Below are 18,802 nucleotides of genomic sequence, written 5' to 3' on the forward strand. Positions count from 1 at the left end.
ACACTGAGATGACCTTGAGTTTTTCAAGGATAATTTGAATAGGAAAAGGACCTACCTGAACAAAACCTTTTTTTTGTTGTTGATTGCAGGGCTGGCACTAACAGCAACATTATGCTAAAACAATCTTCCTGTTTTCTATAATGTCCCAGTATAGAAAATAACCTAAGACACTGCCTCTCTGTGCACCAGCCTGTGTTTGCACCATACTGGTTTCCTATCTGTCCCAGCTCCCATCACCCTCCACCCCTTCCATGTGTCCTTCTCACGGAAGCTTCTCTGTGCCTCCATTCATTTTCCTGCATTACTTCTTCAGGGACATCAACCCTGACCTCCTTCACTTGGTCATTTGCCTCTAAGAATCCCTCTTTGTACCATGCATTGCACCTTATAGTGCTTGTCAGAATTGTAATTTCACATTTGTTGGTGCAATTAATTCATTAAGACTAATTTCCCCTAAAAGACTGTAGGCTCTGGGAGAGCAAAGACCTTTATATACCCAGCATCTAGCATGATCCTGACATATAGTAGGCCCTCAAACAATACTAGTACTTGTTGAATGAATGAAGAAAAGAATGAACACATTTCTGTCCTTCTTATTTCCAATTACTTCTTAACTTCTAAAAAAAAAAAAAAAAAAAAAAAAAAAAAAAAAAAAAAAAAAAAGTTCTATCTTGTAATGTGAATAAAAACTTTGAACAGGTTGTTAATAGTTGTAGACTAATATCTAACTAGAATAGCTGGAAAAAGAAGCACCAGGTGTACCAGTTAATAATGCGGATTTTGTAATCAAAGGAAACAATAGTTTCAAGAGAAACATCAAAAGTGCTTTATTCAAAGTAATGTGCAACACTAGCTACACATTTCCCCCATCTTTAGGTAATTTGTGGATACTGTCCCAATAGAACTTTTTTTTTATTTTGAGGCAAACCATTCAGAGACCCAATTTTTCACTTCTTCGTATGTTTTGAAGTGCTGCTCAGAAAACGCGTGTGCCATTGATCGGAACAAGTGGTAATCTGAAGGAGCAAGGTCTGTGAATACAGCGGGTGGGTTAATACTTCCCAGGCAAGATCTTTTAATGTGTCCTTATCTGGTTTTGAAGTGTATGATAGTGCATTATCATGAAGCAAAATTACTTTGTCATGTCTTCTGGCACATTCTGGTCATTTTATGATCAAAGTATGGTTCAAATTGATTATTTGTTTTTGGTATCTATCAGTATTAATGGTTTCACGTGATTTTAGAAGCTCATAATATACCACACCTTCCTGATCCCACCAAACACAGAGCAGTGTCTTCTTTCCGAAGCTATTTGTTTTTGCTGTCTCCTATGGTAGTAAATTCTGACAAAAGAGAATCTGAAACTTTATTATGTCTTATTTTTTTGTTTGTGTGCTTTTAATAAAGTCCTGTATGTCTTGCTGAATATATCTAATGTGCTACCCTTGAAAAGGCTGGTCACTTGTTCAGAATCTAGGCTGTATTTTTCATTACCTTCCCCCCATCTCACTCTACCCCTCTTTACCTTGCTCTGTCCCCTGACAAACTGGCACAGACTTTATGAAGATCACACCAACAGGTCCTCCTGCCCTGTGGCTTCTAGTTTGGTTTGTTCGGTGAGGGGTACCAACTATAGATTGACCAGTAGGAGAGTGAGTTTGTGGAATTTATTGCTCTGGCACTCTTGCTGGGATGTCTTTCTACCTCCAACCCCTCTGTCAGTCGACTCTTTGGCTTCTCTCTGGATACAGGTAACTCCTTCTTCCCTGGGCCTGAAAATAGCACCCTACTGTTGCCAGCCTCTGCACTATCTCTTCTTTGTTTCTCAAAATTCTACCCATCTTGCTATAAATATTTCTTTATGAAACTCTCTTTAAGTATTCTGTGTGAGTACAGCATGTGTGTCCTGCTATGACCTTGTTGTATTCTGAAAAATAGCAACCCCACCTTGCAAGGCATTGCTTCCTAAGGAGTGCATTAATCATATCTTCATATGGGATCCTACTCTTCCATAGGCTGGCTGCTTCAGGGTGATTGGGTTCAGCATGACCCTCTATTGCTGACAATGTGACACACAAGTAATGACAGGGGCCAGGTCAGCTTATGTGAGTAAAAGTCCATGTAAACAAAACTCAACATAACCTTCATCCCTGTTGTCATGATTACTTTTTCACAAAATCATTGAACAAGTTCTTTTCCATCTGAATAGTAAAGGATACCTCTACAGAAGAATATTTACTAAGCAGCCACATAGACATGAATATTTTCATATTCTGTGTTCCTTTGGAGGTTGGTTATTTATCAAACTCCCTTGCCATTCATTGTCTAATATTTTTATTTTCCAGTCTATGATATTTTGGCCAAACAATTGGCCTCTGTCTATGAATAGATAAGTGATTCAGGTCATTTCTTCTCCCAGTAAAATTAGGTAATTAGAAAAATGTCCCCAGAGCTGTGCCAACAGATTTTCCCTAAACACCTATAAGTCTGGTTTAATTTTATTCTTCCCCAGTCAACTGATCATAGTGACCTTTCCATGCACCATAGGTATGTGATAAAGCAGTGCCTCAGGAGTTAATGCACTATATTGTGAGCAATCTTCAAATGAAATTTTCATGTGCCTTTATGACCTTCACAATCATTGAATGAATATACCACTTCAACTCCCAATATTGTCGTGTCACTGGGCATGGCCAACTTTAGAATAACATCTGGTTCGTCCTGGGCTTCTTATGTCATTGAGTGATCAATCAGGGTCCAGGAGCTACTTCCCAAAATAATTTATTTGATGAAAGAACATGAATTTTCTCCAAAACCCTAGGGACCTCCTAGGCATTTGCCACAGACCCCATAGAGCATTCTGCTCTCTAATAGAGATTTAAAGCACCATTGAGTCCATTCTGCCATATAGAGCTAGTGGCAGAACTGCTCGTGCAGTTTTATCTGAAAAGCATTTTATTTCTCTGGGTCATACTCAAATCTGGGAGGCAATAAGTGTTGTGCTTCTTTCTTAATAGCAGCAGAAGCAAAGGTACAGAACATACCATTTACTTTGGAGGAGATATCACGACTAGGGTCCTCAGGTCTTCATTGGAAGACCACTGTATTTTCATGAGATATGTTTTTCATCTGTGGCATACATGTTTTTCTAAGGTATCAGGATTACATGCTATTTAATACCCCCCAGATCTTATCTGCATCAATGTGAAGAATCTCTGTGGTATCCTGTGGAGTAAGTACTGGCATATTATCAAAGTTTACAGACTAAATTGTGGCGATGAGCTAGAAGTCGTATAATGTTGACGGAAGATAGTGAGGATGCAGTACTCTCCCTGCCAGGGGAAAGCAAGTGCCCCTGGTATTTTCTATTTATTGGGAATGGCAAAGCTTTTGTTTGATAAACTGCTGCATCCAAGGCGGCAAAGGCTGCTTTTAGAGTATTTGTTTTAGTATTTGTTTTAGACTTAAAAAGCGTCTAAAATTAACGTCATGGACTGGTTGAGTTTAAGAGAATTGGATGTCATTCTTCAGAAGCTATCTTCCCTCTGTGCTGACCAATCAGCATGATAATAGTTCCCCGAGGGAGAATGTGTTAATTATGAAACAATTATACTAAATATGAATGTTGTTCTCCATATCCTGAGTTTTTATATGTTATCACAGGCAAGGCCTAGTGAATGAATGACTCCATGAATAGGAAGATGATGATAATTCAGTATGAGTGATGAGGAGCTTGACCATATTCTAGACTGGCACTTAAGATAACACTCTGATGTTAACTTTCCTTTAAGAATTAAAGTAAGTAGATATCAGATACTGTATAACTGGTTGGGACCTAAGGAATAGTTTAAATGCTATGATACTGTTAATCACCTTATTGTGGAGAAATATTCTAGAGCAGATCTGTCCAGGAGAAACATAATGTGCATCAGGTGTTAGTTGAATTTTCTAGTTGCTCTATGTAAGGAAATGCTTTAAATATAAAATTAATGTAAATAATGTATTTTATTAACTACAACTAGATATTATTATTTTAAATGTAATCTATACAAATGATTGATATTTACATTCATTTTTTGTTCACACACTTTAAAATCTGATATGCACTTTGCAGTTATAGCAGGTCTCAGGTCAGATGAGCTACACATCAGTGCTCTGTAGACACAGGTGGCTAGTAGCTACTTTATTGGACAGCAAAATTCTAGAAGTAAATAGAGAAATGCCAAAAAAAGGAGTACAAAGTGAGAGGTCTCTTAGTTTATCGTAAAAAGCCCCTTAAGTTTATTAATGGACACAATAACTGTTGCTGCACATCTCTTTTTTCCTTTTTTTTTTTTCTGTCATATTCTTCCAGCAGAGGTGGGTGAGATATACGCTTGGCAGAGCAGATAAAGGAAACAAAATACCCTTGACTGAGGTGACTTGGTTGCACTGGCCCTTGCAGCTTCAAAAGCAGACCATCTGCAGCACGACTTCTGTGCCAGAGGCTGCATGGAGAGGTGTAGCAGCCGTATTACACACAGCCACCTGCCACACTTCCAAACCACAAAACCAACAAAGAGCATTCCTCCCCTGACACTTCTCACTTTGCCTGAGGCATCATATCCTTCCCAACCACTCCCCCTCCCCAGCCAAGTACAAAGCGCTTTTCAAATGACAGAAAAAGCACCTGTGTCATCTCCTTTCCTACCATCTGTGCCCAACAGACTGCTGACCCTCACATGGCTGATCTCCTTGTTGTCCCGCTGTGAACAAGCTTACTCCTCGTCCATCCTTTAGCAGCAGCATTACAGCTACTAGAGTCTAGAGATGTGCAGCAACAGTCATTGTGTCCATTAGTAAACTAAGGGGCTTTTTACATTAAACTAAGAGACCTCTCACATTTAACTCCTTTTCTTGGAATTTCTCTATTCATGGAACTTCTAGAATTGTGGTTAAAGCGTGGGCCCGAAAGAGCAACACACCTAACTTCAAGCCTGTTTTATGCCTCTTGAAAGCTGTGTGATCTTGAGAAGTAAATAAAACTCTGAACTATAGTTGCCTATAAAATTAGTTATCTATTGCCAAAACCAGTTTGTCTCAGTGGATAGAGTGTTGGCCTGAGGATTGAAGGGTCCCAGGTTCGATTCCAGTCAAGGGCATGTACCTTGGTTGCGAGGCACATGGGGGGGGGGGGTGGTACAGGTGCAAGAGGCAGCTGATCGATGATTCTCTCTCATCGATGTTTCTAACCCTCTATCCCTCTCTCTTTCTCTCTGTAAAAAGTCAATAAAATATATTTTTAAAAATTAGTTATCTACTTCATAGGATTATTGTGAGACTGTTACAGAATGACTGTGAGACTCAACTGAGACAATGGGTGCAGTGCGTTTAGCCTCTATCTGGCACGTGGTGAGCAATTAGCTAATTGGAAACTCGTATTTTTAGACAATTTTCCTCAATCTAACATTCTTCCCTGCTTCTGGCACCTGTCTAAATCTTAGTCATTTTTCAGTATTTCTCAGGTTCCCCTTCTCTAAGCCTTTTACAAACTTGATTTTTTCTTTTTAATGTGTTTCTTGAAAACTTTGACATAAACAATGCTGGGATTAACCTCTAGTATAGGATATATACCTGTCATGTCAGATTCTTTGATTAACGATGAAAAGAAGGAAAATAATATATATGTAGTAGATGCTGCCAATGCCCCATTCCTTCTCCCCTTGGCCCTTCTGAGTTGGCTAGCAGCTCTGGCAGACAGTTTTACCATGCTCACCGGTTCCTCAGAAGGTCCCCGTCAGCGCTGCCCACCACAGTATCCCACTCATTAGGGTGCCCTTTGCTGCTTTGCTTCCTTCTCTGGATCACTTTCCTCACTGCAACTAAGCTTCCTGGAATCACTTCTCAAGTTAACTATTTGCATCAAGGTCCTCATCTCAATGTTTGCTTTTAGTGAAACCCAGATAAGACAGAAACTAACATGACCGACTTCACACTCTATGTCAGGCATTCGGCTTTCACCATCTTTCATATTTTCCACATTCTTATGAAGCTGGGTATTCTTATACCCATTTTATAGTTACAAATTAGAAAACCAAGACTCAAAACAGTTAAGTGGCTTGTTCAGGGTCATAAGTATATTAAGCAGCATACCTAGCTAATCCAAATGCTTCTTTAGTTGCCCATCTCTAAATTAATAATTGTATGGAAAAGAAATAAAACATTTCTTTCTTTTTTTAAAATATATTTTATTGATTTTTCATAGAGAGGAAGAGAGAGGGATAGAGAGTCAGAAACATTGATGAGAGAGAATCACTGATCAGCTGCCTCTTGCACACCCCCTACCGGGGATATGCCAACAACCAAGGTACATGCCCTTGACCGGAATCGAACCCGGGACCTTTCAGTCCGCAGGCCGACGCTCTATCCACTGAGCCAAACCGGTCTCGGCAAGGAATAAAACATTTCAAGATAAAGTTAAACATATTATAGAAAATAAATTCAGGTAAAAATTAGATCTCTTTCTTTGATTTAGACAAAATGTGACCAACTAAGATTTAATACTAAATTTAATGAAGTCATGTCTGGAGACATAGATGTTGAGCCCTTAGATGTCATTTAAATGCCTTATTTATAGTCCACTTTCTTTATTCTGGGAAATAAAAGTGGGAAGATATGGCAGTGGAGTGATGCCCAAATGAGTCAGGTTTTATAAGAAGCTATTAAAGGATGAAACTGATTTGACCTCTAGAACGTTTGAGAAAGAATTAGACAAAGGGGACTTTCCTGGGTATTTAGAGACTGAAAGGAAAGGCTTAGATAGATGTGAAAAATTGAGAAACATTTCTCTACCATATTAAAATTCTCATTCGGAATTGATTTCTTTAATCTTTATAAGTCACATTGTCCATGTATATCAGGCTTATTGAATTATAACATGAACTGTCAAACCCAATGAATGTGGGTAAGGAGATAGCTGGGCAAATGTTAAGGGAAGCAAAGGACAAAAAAATATGCTTTCCATATAGAGACAAGTAATAGCTGACCAATGCATTTCCTAGGGTTTTAGAATCTTTATTAGTCAAATTAGAGAAGTTAGAAACAATCAGAATTAGGGAGTGTTACCCAATTTAGTTAATGTGTGTTATTTTCTGTGATTCTCTAGTCTAGCCGCCAAGTCAAGTTTGTACTTTTTGGGAAATCATAGTGATGAGTTTGTATGAGGTAGAGCCAGGGTCCTCAGAGAAAATAGAACTGAGTCTTCAGTTTTCATGAAGTTTGAGAATACTTTATATTTATAGTAAGCCTTGAGATTATCAGACAAAATATACAGTAAATCTTTGTTAAATGTCATTTTAATAAATGTCATTTTCTAAGTGCATTACGAATTTGTGCATAGAAGGGGGGGGGGTGTCCCTCAGCCTGGCCTGCACCCTCTTGCAATCCAGGACCACTGGCTTCTAACTGCTCACTTGCCTGCCTGATTTCTCCTAACCACTCTGCCTGCCTGTCTAATTACCCCTAACCACTCTGCCTGCCTGCCTGATTATCCCTAACTACTCTGCCTGCCTGATTACCCCTAACCACTCTGCCTGCCTGATCTCCCTAACCACTCTGCCTGCCTGATCACCCTAACCAATCTGCCTGCCTGCCTGGTGCCCCTTACTGCTCGCCTGCCTGCCTCATCGCCTCTAACTACTCTGCCTGCCTGATTGCCCTTAATCACTCCACCTGCCTGCCTGATCGTCCCTAACTGCCTCTGCCTTGGCCCCACGCCACCGCAGGTTCATCCGGAAGGATGTTCAGAATGATGTCCGGAGGGTCATTTGGCTGTCTGGTCTAATTAGCATATTACACTTTTATTTTTATACATTGCCTATAGTTGCTACTGTTTGTCTTTTTAATGTCACATGGAATCATAAAAAAACTAATAAATTTAAATTGGGCATTATAGTTTTCTTCCTTTAAATTTTTAAGTGTTTTCACTTATGCACAACCCAAAAGAATGACATCATATTATTTACTATAAATTTATTAGCTCTGCTATGAAGTCATTTAGTTTTGAGCCCTAGGGGGGAAAAATGACTTCAAGCTTTTGTAGTGTGCCTCTAATTTACATTTTAATAAATGTCATTTTCTAAGTGCATTACCTCATGTTTTGGCTTCATCCCAGAGGAATACCGAGAGAATAAGAGAAATGTGCTTTCTGACTAATTCATCCATATTTTATTTTACTTTTCATTAAGAAATTACTCTTTGAAGGAAATCAATAATCTTCTCTGACTGAGGGCAGAGGTTAGAGGGTGCAGTGGTGCATTCTAATTTCTCACATACACTGCTTTCAGCCAGCTGTTGCTGATAGAGTGCTTGTCCTTTCTCGTTCTTGCAGCCTGGGTACATGGCGACCCCAGAAGAGTGGCTTACCCTACAGACAGCAAGGGCCACTTTTGTGGCCAGAAGGGAACCCCCAATGAGTGAGTATGGCCACCTTTGCTTTGTCTGATTTGACTGTTTAAGCTAGAACCTGGAAACCACGTTTGCATTCACCTTATTGGACTTCTTAACAAGATTGAAATTCAAAAACAAGGCTTTCCCTCCACCTTTTCCTGAAACAGTTTATAAGCATTTGGAGAGTGTCATACTATATGACATAAGACAAGATATCACTGTTATATAGCATTTTGTTAGATTTCATGAAGATATTGCTTAATGAAAATATAATGGTAATGGATGAATTGGAACAGTGATTTCATCAGAAGCCATATTTTAAAGCGCCTCATGAAATGGCTTTTGGAAGGCTGAGTTCTGAGTAGCTATTAAAAAGCTAGACATTATAAAGCTTTTGTTAGATTTGTGTTTGCTGTAAATAAATCACTCCCCCTTTCAAAGTGAGGAGTCCCCCCCCAGAAAGTCCTCCATGTGTGGTAGACTTTTCAAGGCAACATGGCTGCAGACAATGACCTTGAGTAGCTGAAACAAACAAGAACCAACGTTCCATCAAATTCCTTTTCGGTGTTAATTGAAACAGAAAATGTTTTATTTATTTTTTTACTTTAAGAAAGCAAAACAAAAACATAAATCTCACACTTTAAGAAAGTTTTGCCTTCTTTCCCACTAGTAATTGGAGTTGTTACTAGATCTGTGTTGTTTTTTTTTTAATAACCAATTTAGTTTCTATAAGAGTTGGTACTGAATGGTAAAAGCCGAAGCAACAATAGTCCCCTCTCCCCATGCTACCACTAAGAGCAAAAAAGGCTCAGAACGCTTTGGTGTGTTGCCCACCCATAACTGTGGAGCTTATTGTTTGAGATACACAGATCTAAAAATAGATTCAGGAAGGTGTTAAAAAAATTCATAGAGTAGAATTTTTATAGGCAATCAAGAAAAACCAAAATTTGGTTGGGGAGGAAACCCACAATCATGTCAGGTTGAGTTTATAGAGGACAAATTGACTCCAATAAAAGGTCTTTGTTGCCTAGTAGAGACAACTAGACTAAACTCTGTTCTAGGGTGGTAATTCTTATTTTAACCTTAGCAACTAAAAACATCCTAGGCAATGACAACATGTGCTTCACTCTATGAAGGACAAATAGAGCACCAGATGGTAAAAATAATAAAAATCTCTAAGTCTCTAGTACTGTAAAATGGGAAATTTTTAAAGGTCCCCTGTAGCAATAAAATTACTTGCCCATATACATGTGATTTCACTTCTGGGATCTCGATTCTATTTCATTGGTCTGTGTGTCTTTCTGTCTACCAGTACCATACTGTTTTGATTATTGTAGCTCTGTAGTAGGTGGTGTGATACCTGCAGTTTTTCTCTGGATTTCTTTTGCCATTCAGGGTCTTTTGTAGTTCCGTACAAATCTGGTGATTATTTTTTGTTCTATTTTTTTAAGAAATGGCATTGGTTAAGGCCTGGGGCAGAGTGGGGGCTGGATGGAGAGGGTAACGGGAGGGGGAAATGGGCATCATCTATAATCCTGTTAACAATAAAAAAATATACAGGTGTCCCCAAAAATGTATACACACTTTAGCAGCTGATAACTCAATTTTGAAAATAAAATGTATTTTAATATACACTGCCTTTAGAATTATTCAAAATGTATCTATATTTTTTGGGTGGACACCCTATATAAAAAGTTCTCATCACAATGAAAAATTCTAACTATGTGAAGTGATAAGTGTTAACTAAACTTATAGTAATTATTTATACATATATATAATCATTATGTTATACATCTTAAACTAGTGTATGTGTCAATTACATCTCAATAAAACTGGAAAAATTAAAATAGGAACTAGACAATAAAAAAATAAATCATAAATTTCAACCTAGCATGTTTGGAGCAGTGTGCTACTTTAAGAATAATGTCTAATGCTAGCAAACCCAACTGAACCATTACACTCACCCCCATTGTCTTTTCTCTGTTTAGGTTCTGGCACAAGACCTTGATGTATTGTCTTGAGTACTTAATCACTACCTGAATTATCCTGATTATAAATTTGTTGACTTCTTTATCTCCCCCTACCAGAACCAACATTTTCTTTTAGGTCAGGGACTTCCTTTGTCTTTTTTATTGTTTGTATCCTCAGCCTCTGCAACATTGGCATTGTAATAGGTACTCATTAAATTAATTATCAAATGAATGAGAATAAAGGGGTAGCACAGATAAGAGAGTAATTTGTTCCCAAAGTCTGTGTAAAAATCTTACCAAATTCTCATAACAACAGTGCTAAGTGGACATCATCATTATTTTTCTCATTTAGAAAATTAGGAAACTGAAATTCAGAAAGGTTAAAGTACTTATTCAGGTTCAACTGACTACTAAATGGCAAAAAATAGCACATTCTAATCCCAAATCCTATGCTCTTTAGGCTGCATATTGATAGAGTTGCAGTGACATTGGTTTCCCATGTTACATGTTTAATCTAGTCCTAAAGATCTTGAACATAAACTGGCAACAACAACAACAAAAAAAGTCATTAAATTTAAAAAACACACAAATAAATGAGAGAGTGTTTCCATTTCAAAATGAAATGCACTTGTCAGGATGTGTAAGCGATTTAGGTACCCCCAACAATTTAGTACAGAAAATACTTGTTAGACTATAAAAATTAAAGTGTTTGTACTTGTTAGTGTCATGATGTACTTAAGGCAGGCCCTTAGTTCTCAACTCTCAAAGACATTCCTTGTAACTGAGCTTAAACTCCATGTTTAGAAATAGTGTGATAGTATTTAGGATGTGGAGTTTGGCCATTTTTGTTTTGTTTAACCATGCCTATACAAAAGAAGAAACACTGGGTGTTTTCTAAAATGTCAAAACAAATAAAAGAGAACACTCAAGAGAGAATGGAGAGCTTTGTTGATGTGTAACTTTTTCTGCCTTTTGGATTTCAGAGAAGTTATTCATGATACTTGGGTATGTTCCTTTTTCTTTGAATTTCCACTAAAAAGTGAGAACTCATGCCACCTTGTGGCTACTACAAAAATTTCACCTTAGGAAGAGCCCTCACTGGTTTGGCTCAGAGGATAGAGCTTAGGCCTGCAGACTGAAGGGTCCTGGGTTTGATTCTGGTCAAGGGCACATGCCCAAGTTGCGGGCTCCATCCCCAGTAGGGGGCTTACAGAAGGCAGCTGATCAATGGTTCTCATCATTGAGAGAGGTTAATGTTTCTATCTCTCCTTCTCCCTTCCTCCCTGAAATAATAATTTAAGAAAAAGGTTGTGTTAAAACAACTCTGAACATATTCTGAAGCAGTCCAATTACCCAACTTGAGGTCTTCAGATAGGGAAACAGGAAAGATGAGGAGGACAAAGGTCTTTCAGATAAGTTTTGTATCATTTTAGCATCTAAGTGAAGCGACATTTCCATGCTTACTAAAGAAAGAAGAACCAGGTCTCTCAAGTAAATTTGCTCTACTGCTGTGTCAGTTTTCCAGAGAGGCCTCTGTCCTATGGGGCCAGGGAGAAGGGGGTGGGGGAGAAGGAATGACAGATGTGCTGGCTGCCAGATTTCAGGAACTAGAGGGATGCTAACAGCCTGTCAGACGTCGGCTCTCAAAATGCCACGGTATGAAAGGTTGTAGGCTGGGGTGCCAAATCCCACAGAAGCCCTTGTTATTCCCAGAAGGTTAATTCAACAAAAGGGGCCTCTCTTTTGGCCTGTTTACTTACTTTTTTATTTTTTTGGTCTGGATGTTAGAATTCTAAGCGCACGTGTATGGGAGAAGCATAGAAGTGCTGATTTGCATTATAGATTTGTATATAAACTTTCCATTAATCTCATTTTTTGGTCACATTTCTCTTGACTCTGAGTCCAACATATCTCATGATTTCTAACAGGCAAAATAATGTCCCACCCTTTTTGTAACCTCTCTGGTGCATCCATCACTCAACACACTCTCATATGCTTTTCATCTTCCCCAAATTGTTGAAACTCTCCTGGATAATTGTGAACAGAGCCATCTTCCACATCCTTAGCTGGAATAGTGAGGGTTTTTGTCTGTTTGTTTGTTTGTTTGTTTGTTTTTTCATGTTTTTACTTTTATGCTTTTATTTTCATGAGTTTTGGGAAAGAAGAAAGATGGGCTTAAGTGGATAGAGGATCATTTTAGTAAATGAGTAGTTTGCAGTTGCTTCTATTTTGCTGTTTCTTCTTTTACTAAAATATATTTTTTAAATTTATTTTAGAGAGAAAGGGAGAGGGGGAGAGAGAGAGAGAGAGAAAGATCAATGATGAGAGAGAATCATTGATTGGTTGCCTCCTACACACCCCACACTGGGTATAGAACCCTCAACTTGGGCATGTGTTCGACAGGGAATTGAACCATGACCTCCAGGTTCTTAGGTCGATGCTCAACCACTGAGCAACAGTCAGGCATTTTTGCTGTTTCTTGGTCGAAATATAATTCAAGTTAAATACTGAGTGGTTTCCTCAGTCACTCCTGCAGAATTGCTCAGCTACAACCATCACCATCTATTTTGTACCTAAGGAATCAGAGGTCCACTGGCATTAAAGGCTACCAGTCGGGCTATAAGAGAACAAGTACAAATTGGTACTGAAAAAGTAAGGATTTTAAGATTAAAACAAAAAACAAAAAACTTATTGTGGAATTTGTCTCTTGCATTCTATTACATTTGATAATTACAAAAATGGGCTGAGTGCTAGGCTAAGTGTTTGCAAGATAGAAGAATAAAGATGAATAAACCTTTCCCTGAAGGATGACACAATCCAGTGAATAGCTTGAGCTTATGTTGCATTTTGTAGGTTATAAATCAATTTTACCTATGGGGGCTCTCGACACTTACTGATTTACCACTCACGGTTTTAACTACTCCTGAGAGACTCCAATGATCCATGACATGCATTAATATATTCATTTGCTTAGGTGCAAATTGGAGACACATGCACCATGAGGCTGTGTGGATGATACAGCTGCTCGGTGGTGAAAGAGCCAAGCTGACTCTGTGGAGTCCTGAAGCAGCCTCATGTGTGTTGTGCATGAATTTATAACCAGGTCTTGAGCCATCTAAACTCGATGGGATTACGAATAAGAAATGTGTTTATTTCCCTCCATCATTGCATTTAACGATGTCCTTTCACATCTCACTTCTCACTCTGGTATCTCAAGTGGATTCTGTTGCTTTCCAGTCACACTCTTGTTAAAAAGTTCAATGTGGTCTAATGTAAAACACGAATCTCAGACCTTCCACTCCTCCAGCTCAGGTTTTAACTCTGCAAGGGAACTTAAAGTGGAAGAGAGGGCCTGGTCTACTATTTCCTTTCTCTTCCCTCTCTTCTGGTTCTAGCTCTTTCTCTGTGTTGTAAGGGGTGGAAGGAGAAGGAGTGTCTATCACTTTTTTAGTCCCTGTCCTAGTCCCAGATGGTGTTGTTACTGCTACTAAGATACAACTAACTAGCCATCACTCATTCTCTTTGAGGTGAGCGCCCAATGCCTGGCTCTCTCATGGTGTCCAAATGGATATTCTCTGGGGAAGTCCACACTGAATGGTTTTTTTGATTTAAGAGATCAGCGTAGCTTGCCCTCCTCCCAACCCCTTTAATTTTATCTCTCGTGATTCACCTCCAATCTCTACCAGGGAAATGCAAGCCCATATACTTGACTGGGCATCCTTCCATAACAGGCTACTTCCACACTCCTCTTTTCCTGCCCCCAGTGACTTTTTTCAGCTCTCTATGGTCTCTTTGGAGCCCATTTCTCACTGAGCACAGAGGGCTGCCTTATAAGTCTGCAACGTAAGTGGTGTCCATCGGAAAATGCGATGCTCATTTGTCCTTCCTACAGGTACCTTTGTCTCTATGAGAGAGTCTCTCAGAGCCCTCTGTAGGCACTGGGAAGAAACCTTTCAATGGGTTAGAGAAGTGTTTCCCAAACTTCTCTCATGATGAGAATCACCTGGTGGTATTGTTAAAACACAGATTCCTGAATCCCAACTAAGAAGTGCTAAACTAGAATTTTTGGGAACATATAGGTAAAATTGCATACCTAACTAGTGCTCTAAGACAGATGTTATATACAGAGCACTAAGTTAGGTATGCAATTTTACCTATATGTTCTCAAAAATTCTAGTTTAGCACTTCTTAGTTGGGATTCAGGAATCTGTGTTTTAACAACTCCACCAGGTGATTCTCATCATGAGAGAAGTTTGGGAAACACTGGGTTAAAGGATAGAAAATCCTCTTAAATGTGATCATTGTATCCTGCCAACTCCACTGTATGCAATCCACCTCCTCTCCCCATGTTTTGCATACGTAGATAGGAGCAGGAAGGGGGTAGAGTGATATAAGGGTCTGGCCCACATTTTTTTTTTTTTTTTTTTTTTTTTTTTTTGTGGAGAGCTTTCTTTGTCCTGAGATTTGGATCCTAGTAGGTAATTCTGAGTAAGTAGTAAAAGTATTATTCAACAGCCTATTATATATTTTATATTATGTATCTAGTCACATTAATTAACTGGGACTTGACAAGGTGCTGGGAACATTCTCAAATGTTTAGGGCTTCTCTCAAGGTGTGATTTATATACCACCCTGATCTGAATCTACTGGGGAGCATAGGGGAAACAGATCTGAATTCCTGGGATGCATGCCCAGAGATTTGGGTTCTCAAGGTTTGAGAAGGAGTCAGGAATCATGATTTTCAACATACACCCCAAGTTTTACTCACCCACAGTCAAGTTGGACAAGCTCTTGTCCTGAGTTCACTACACATTATTTTGTGTCCTGCCTACACCACTGTGAATTAAATAAGGCTGGTGTTATTCCACTATGCTGCTGAGGAAATTGAGATTCAAAAGAGAACCATGGTGCTCTGGCCAATGTGGCTCAGTTGGTTGAGCATGGTCTCATGGTCTGAGAGGGTCACTGGTTCTATTCCTAGTCAGGGCCCATACCCATGTTGCAGGCTCAATCCCCAGTAGGGGGCTTGCTTGCAGGAGGCAGTGAATTGGTGTTTCTCTTTCTCTCTCTCCCTTTCCTTTCCCCTTTCTTTAAAATCAAATAATAAAACATATTAGAAAGAGAGAGCGAGAGCGAGAGCGAGAGCAAGAGAGAGAGAGAGAGAGAGAGAGAGAGAGAGAGAGAGAGAGAGAGAACGAACCATGATTTGCCAAAAGGCAGAATAACACTTCACTCAGTGCTAGTGATAATGACTATCAACCTGTCCTATCACTCTGCCACTGACCATAATTTTTAACACAAAGGAAATGTTACTCTATTTATATATCCTTTTTTTTTTCCAGATTACCAAGTAATACATATTTATTTTAGGAGATCCATAAAAGTATAAAAATTAATAAAACAAATGTAATTTCACAATTTAGATATACTTTGTTTCTGCATATCATGTTATACCTATTTTTTCAAAATTAAAATAAAGTCATATCATAATACTCTTTAGTAACATGATTTATAAAATTAATATATTGTGAAATTCTCCATCCATGGAATATTTTCTGCAACATTATTTATGGTGACAATGTAGTCTTCCATTTTATAGAATTTTTTTATTTAACCAATCCCTTATTGGTAGATGATTTGATTATTTCAACTTTTTACTATTACCAAATGTTCCTTTAAATGTTAGGCAGTTTAAAAGGAAATTGAGGATTGTATTGCAGCTATCTAGAGAAAATTAAGTCAATTTTTAAAGTCATATTAAATTAAAAGTGTACAGAGTCTGAAGTGATATGGAACTTCATAGTGATATGGAACTTCCATAGTAACTAGAAAGATTATTTTATGTTGTTTTTTAAATTTATAATTATTGTTTAAAGTAATACAGATGATATATATTTTTTAACAGGAACAAGAGCATTTTGTTTTATTTTAACCTGTTAAGCTGTACTAGTCCCTCCGTGATGATAAACCTACAGTGCCCTACTACACAGGTAAGAGGAAAAAGAAAAGAAAAGTCTAGTTGGTATTGTAAGCAATTTTGACAAATCATTCAGAAATTCCATTTGAGTTTTCTGTGTATGTCATGTATGGAAAGTGGGAAGACATGAATATGACCTTATGTTTGTTCATATGCAATTAAAATGAAGCAAGGATTAATCATTTTAGTATTGCCAAAGAACCTTGGTGATTGTCTTGTCCAACCACGTATTTTTTAAAATATATTTTTATTTATTTTAAAAAAATGATGGGGGAGAGAGAGAGAGAGAGATAAATGATAAATGGTGAGAATCATTGAATCATTGATTGGTTGCCTTCTGCACACCCCACTCTGGGGATGGAGCCCACAACCCAGGCATGTGCCCTGACTGGGAATTGAACCATTACCTCCTGTTTCATAGGTTGATGCTCAACTACTGAGCCGCACCTGTCAGGCCACCTATTTTTACAAATGAACAAATTACAGCCCAGAGAAGTGGAGGTATTTTTCTCCAGATTAGTATTATAAAGAGTAAAGCTAAGTATTGCAAATAATAAACCTTTTCATTGACTTAATGAAGTCAAGTTTCTTTTTTGCCATGGAACAGAATAAGGCTTAGTGGCCAATGGGGATTCTTCTCTAGGCTTCTTTCATCTGATGGCTCTACCATTTCACAAGTCCTCAGCATCTGCATCCAGCTGCCAGAAGGAAACAGAGGATGAATAAAGCACCCCTGCTCTTAAATGCCTTGGGCCAGAAGTGTCACACAACGCATTTCTACTCAGTTGCCTTCGACCCATTAGTTTTATATGTTCACATCTAGATTCAAGAAGAAAGGATTCAAGCAAGGTAGTTGCGTGCCGATCAGCCTTCTCTGTGCCATGGAACAAGAGCCACAAATTTCAATAAGCAGTTAGTTGTGTCTTCATATTCCAGTCATCTATCTTCCAGAACATCCATCTTCCCAAGGGAGACCATCAAGAGTCCCATATAGCACTGTCTTTAACCCAAAGTCCAGGATCTATGGGTGATGCAGGTCTCAACACTTAATTCACAATGAGGTTGGGACTAAGAAAATTAAAGTACAAACTCTCATCAGAAAGGAAGGAATGATAAATACACTGGTGCATGGCAGTAAGGAAGAGTCCTTTATTTGACCTGAATTGTGTTCTTTGAGAGGAGCTCCCTAATCCACTGCATCCAATTATCTCTTGCTGGACCACCTGGAAGGTTATTTCTTGTTCATTAGCCTCCAGGCCACACCATTGCCCAGCACTGGAAATATGCTCTCTTGAGGACCGTATAGCTTTGAAGCTCTCTTCCTTTTGTGCAAGTTTTAGTACCTCAAACATTAGTTTAACTGTCAAAGGCCTTTTTAGGTTGGCTCGTGAATTCTTTGGCAGTACAACTACCTCAAGAACATAGTAGCTACTGATTTCCATCTTTTTGGCTCCGTGTGCCAGTAAACCACACCCAGAGAGAGATCTTTCCTTGAATTTGTTTGTTGATTTGCTTTCTTTCTTTCTTCCTCATCTCTGTCAAAGACTTTTGATATCTTTTTTCCTTCTGAAACTAAAACCAACTTGGTATATTGACATCTTAGTTCTGTGACCACCTCTACCACAGACCTTATTTTGCATTAGAGCCCACTGCCAAGGTTAAATACTTGATCTTGTCAGTACCAATAATTACCACCCTTTGTCATACTACTTCAAACATCCCACGGTCTGACCATGTCAGTCTCTCACATTTTAATGATTCTTCTACCTCACCAGGACCTTCTAACCACTGATCCTCACCCCTTCAAAGTGTCCTTCAGTTCCCTCATGCTTTCATTTCCCTCTTTACTTGACTTACAGTCCATGGTCCTTCTTTAAAATCACTCCCTTATGGAAACCCTCAATTTCTTTGTCCCCCTCACCTCATTGTACTTCCCTGACAAAACCTCATTTCAGGCTAAATGCAGCTCACACCAACATCCTTTAAATTCAGGATGACTAACCTCAAGTGGGCCCTCATTGCAATGCCACAACCGCACTGTAGGCCCCTGTTCATTTGCTAGCCTAAGGTGGTAGAAACACTTTCACATCTTCTCCTCTCACCTCAAATCTCCAAGATCTCCTTCCCAATATCCATGGCAGCCTCTGACTTTGCCTCCTATTTCACTGAGAAAGTATAAACATTCAGAAGACAATTTTTAAAAGCCCCCACACTGACACCCATTTGTGCCTTTAATCTTGTCTCACATGCTCAAACACACCACTCTAGAAATTTCCTGTTTTTTTCTTTTTATTGCCATTTTTCTTCTCTACTAAATCATCATGATCAGTATGCAAACATGATGTTATTTCTTCTATCTTGAAAAATTATCTTTTTGATAGCACATCCTCCTCCAGCAACATCTCTGTATCTTTGTACCTTTTTTTCT

The 18,802-nt window shown here is 38.6% G+C and overlaps 1 protein-coding gene across 2 annotated transcripts in view; it reads left to right on the forward strand.

The window, feature by feature from the left end:
- The window catches only part of SLC44A5 (solute carrier family 44 member 5), a 311,252-nt gene that overhangs the window by 237,146 nt on the left and 55,304 nt on the right, over nucleotides 1–18,802 (forward strand). For both annotated transcript variants that reach the window (XM_084873496.1, XM_084873495.1), the window contains exons 5-6: nucleotides 8,369–8,453; nucleotides 16,303–16,387. In XM_084873496.1, coding sequence (XP_084729622.1) covers nucleotides 8,369–8,453; nucleotides 16,303–16,387 — 170 coding nt within the window. The remainder of the gene's footprint in view (nucleotides 1–8,368; nucleotides 8,454–16,302; nucleotides 16,388–18,802) is intronic.

The sequence above is a fragment of the Pipistrellus hanaki genome, assembly GCF_964339955.1.
Source record: "Pipistrellus hanaki genome assembly, chromosome: 2".
Lineage (NCBI taxonomy): Eukaryota > Metazoa > Chordata > Mammalia > Chiroptera > Vespertilionidae > Pipistrellus > Pipistrellus hanaki.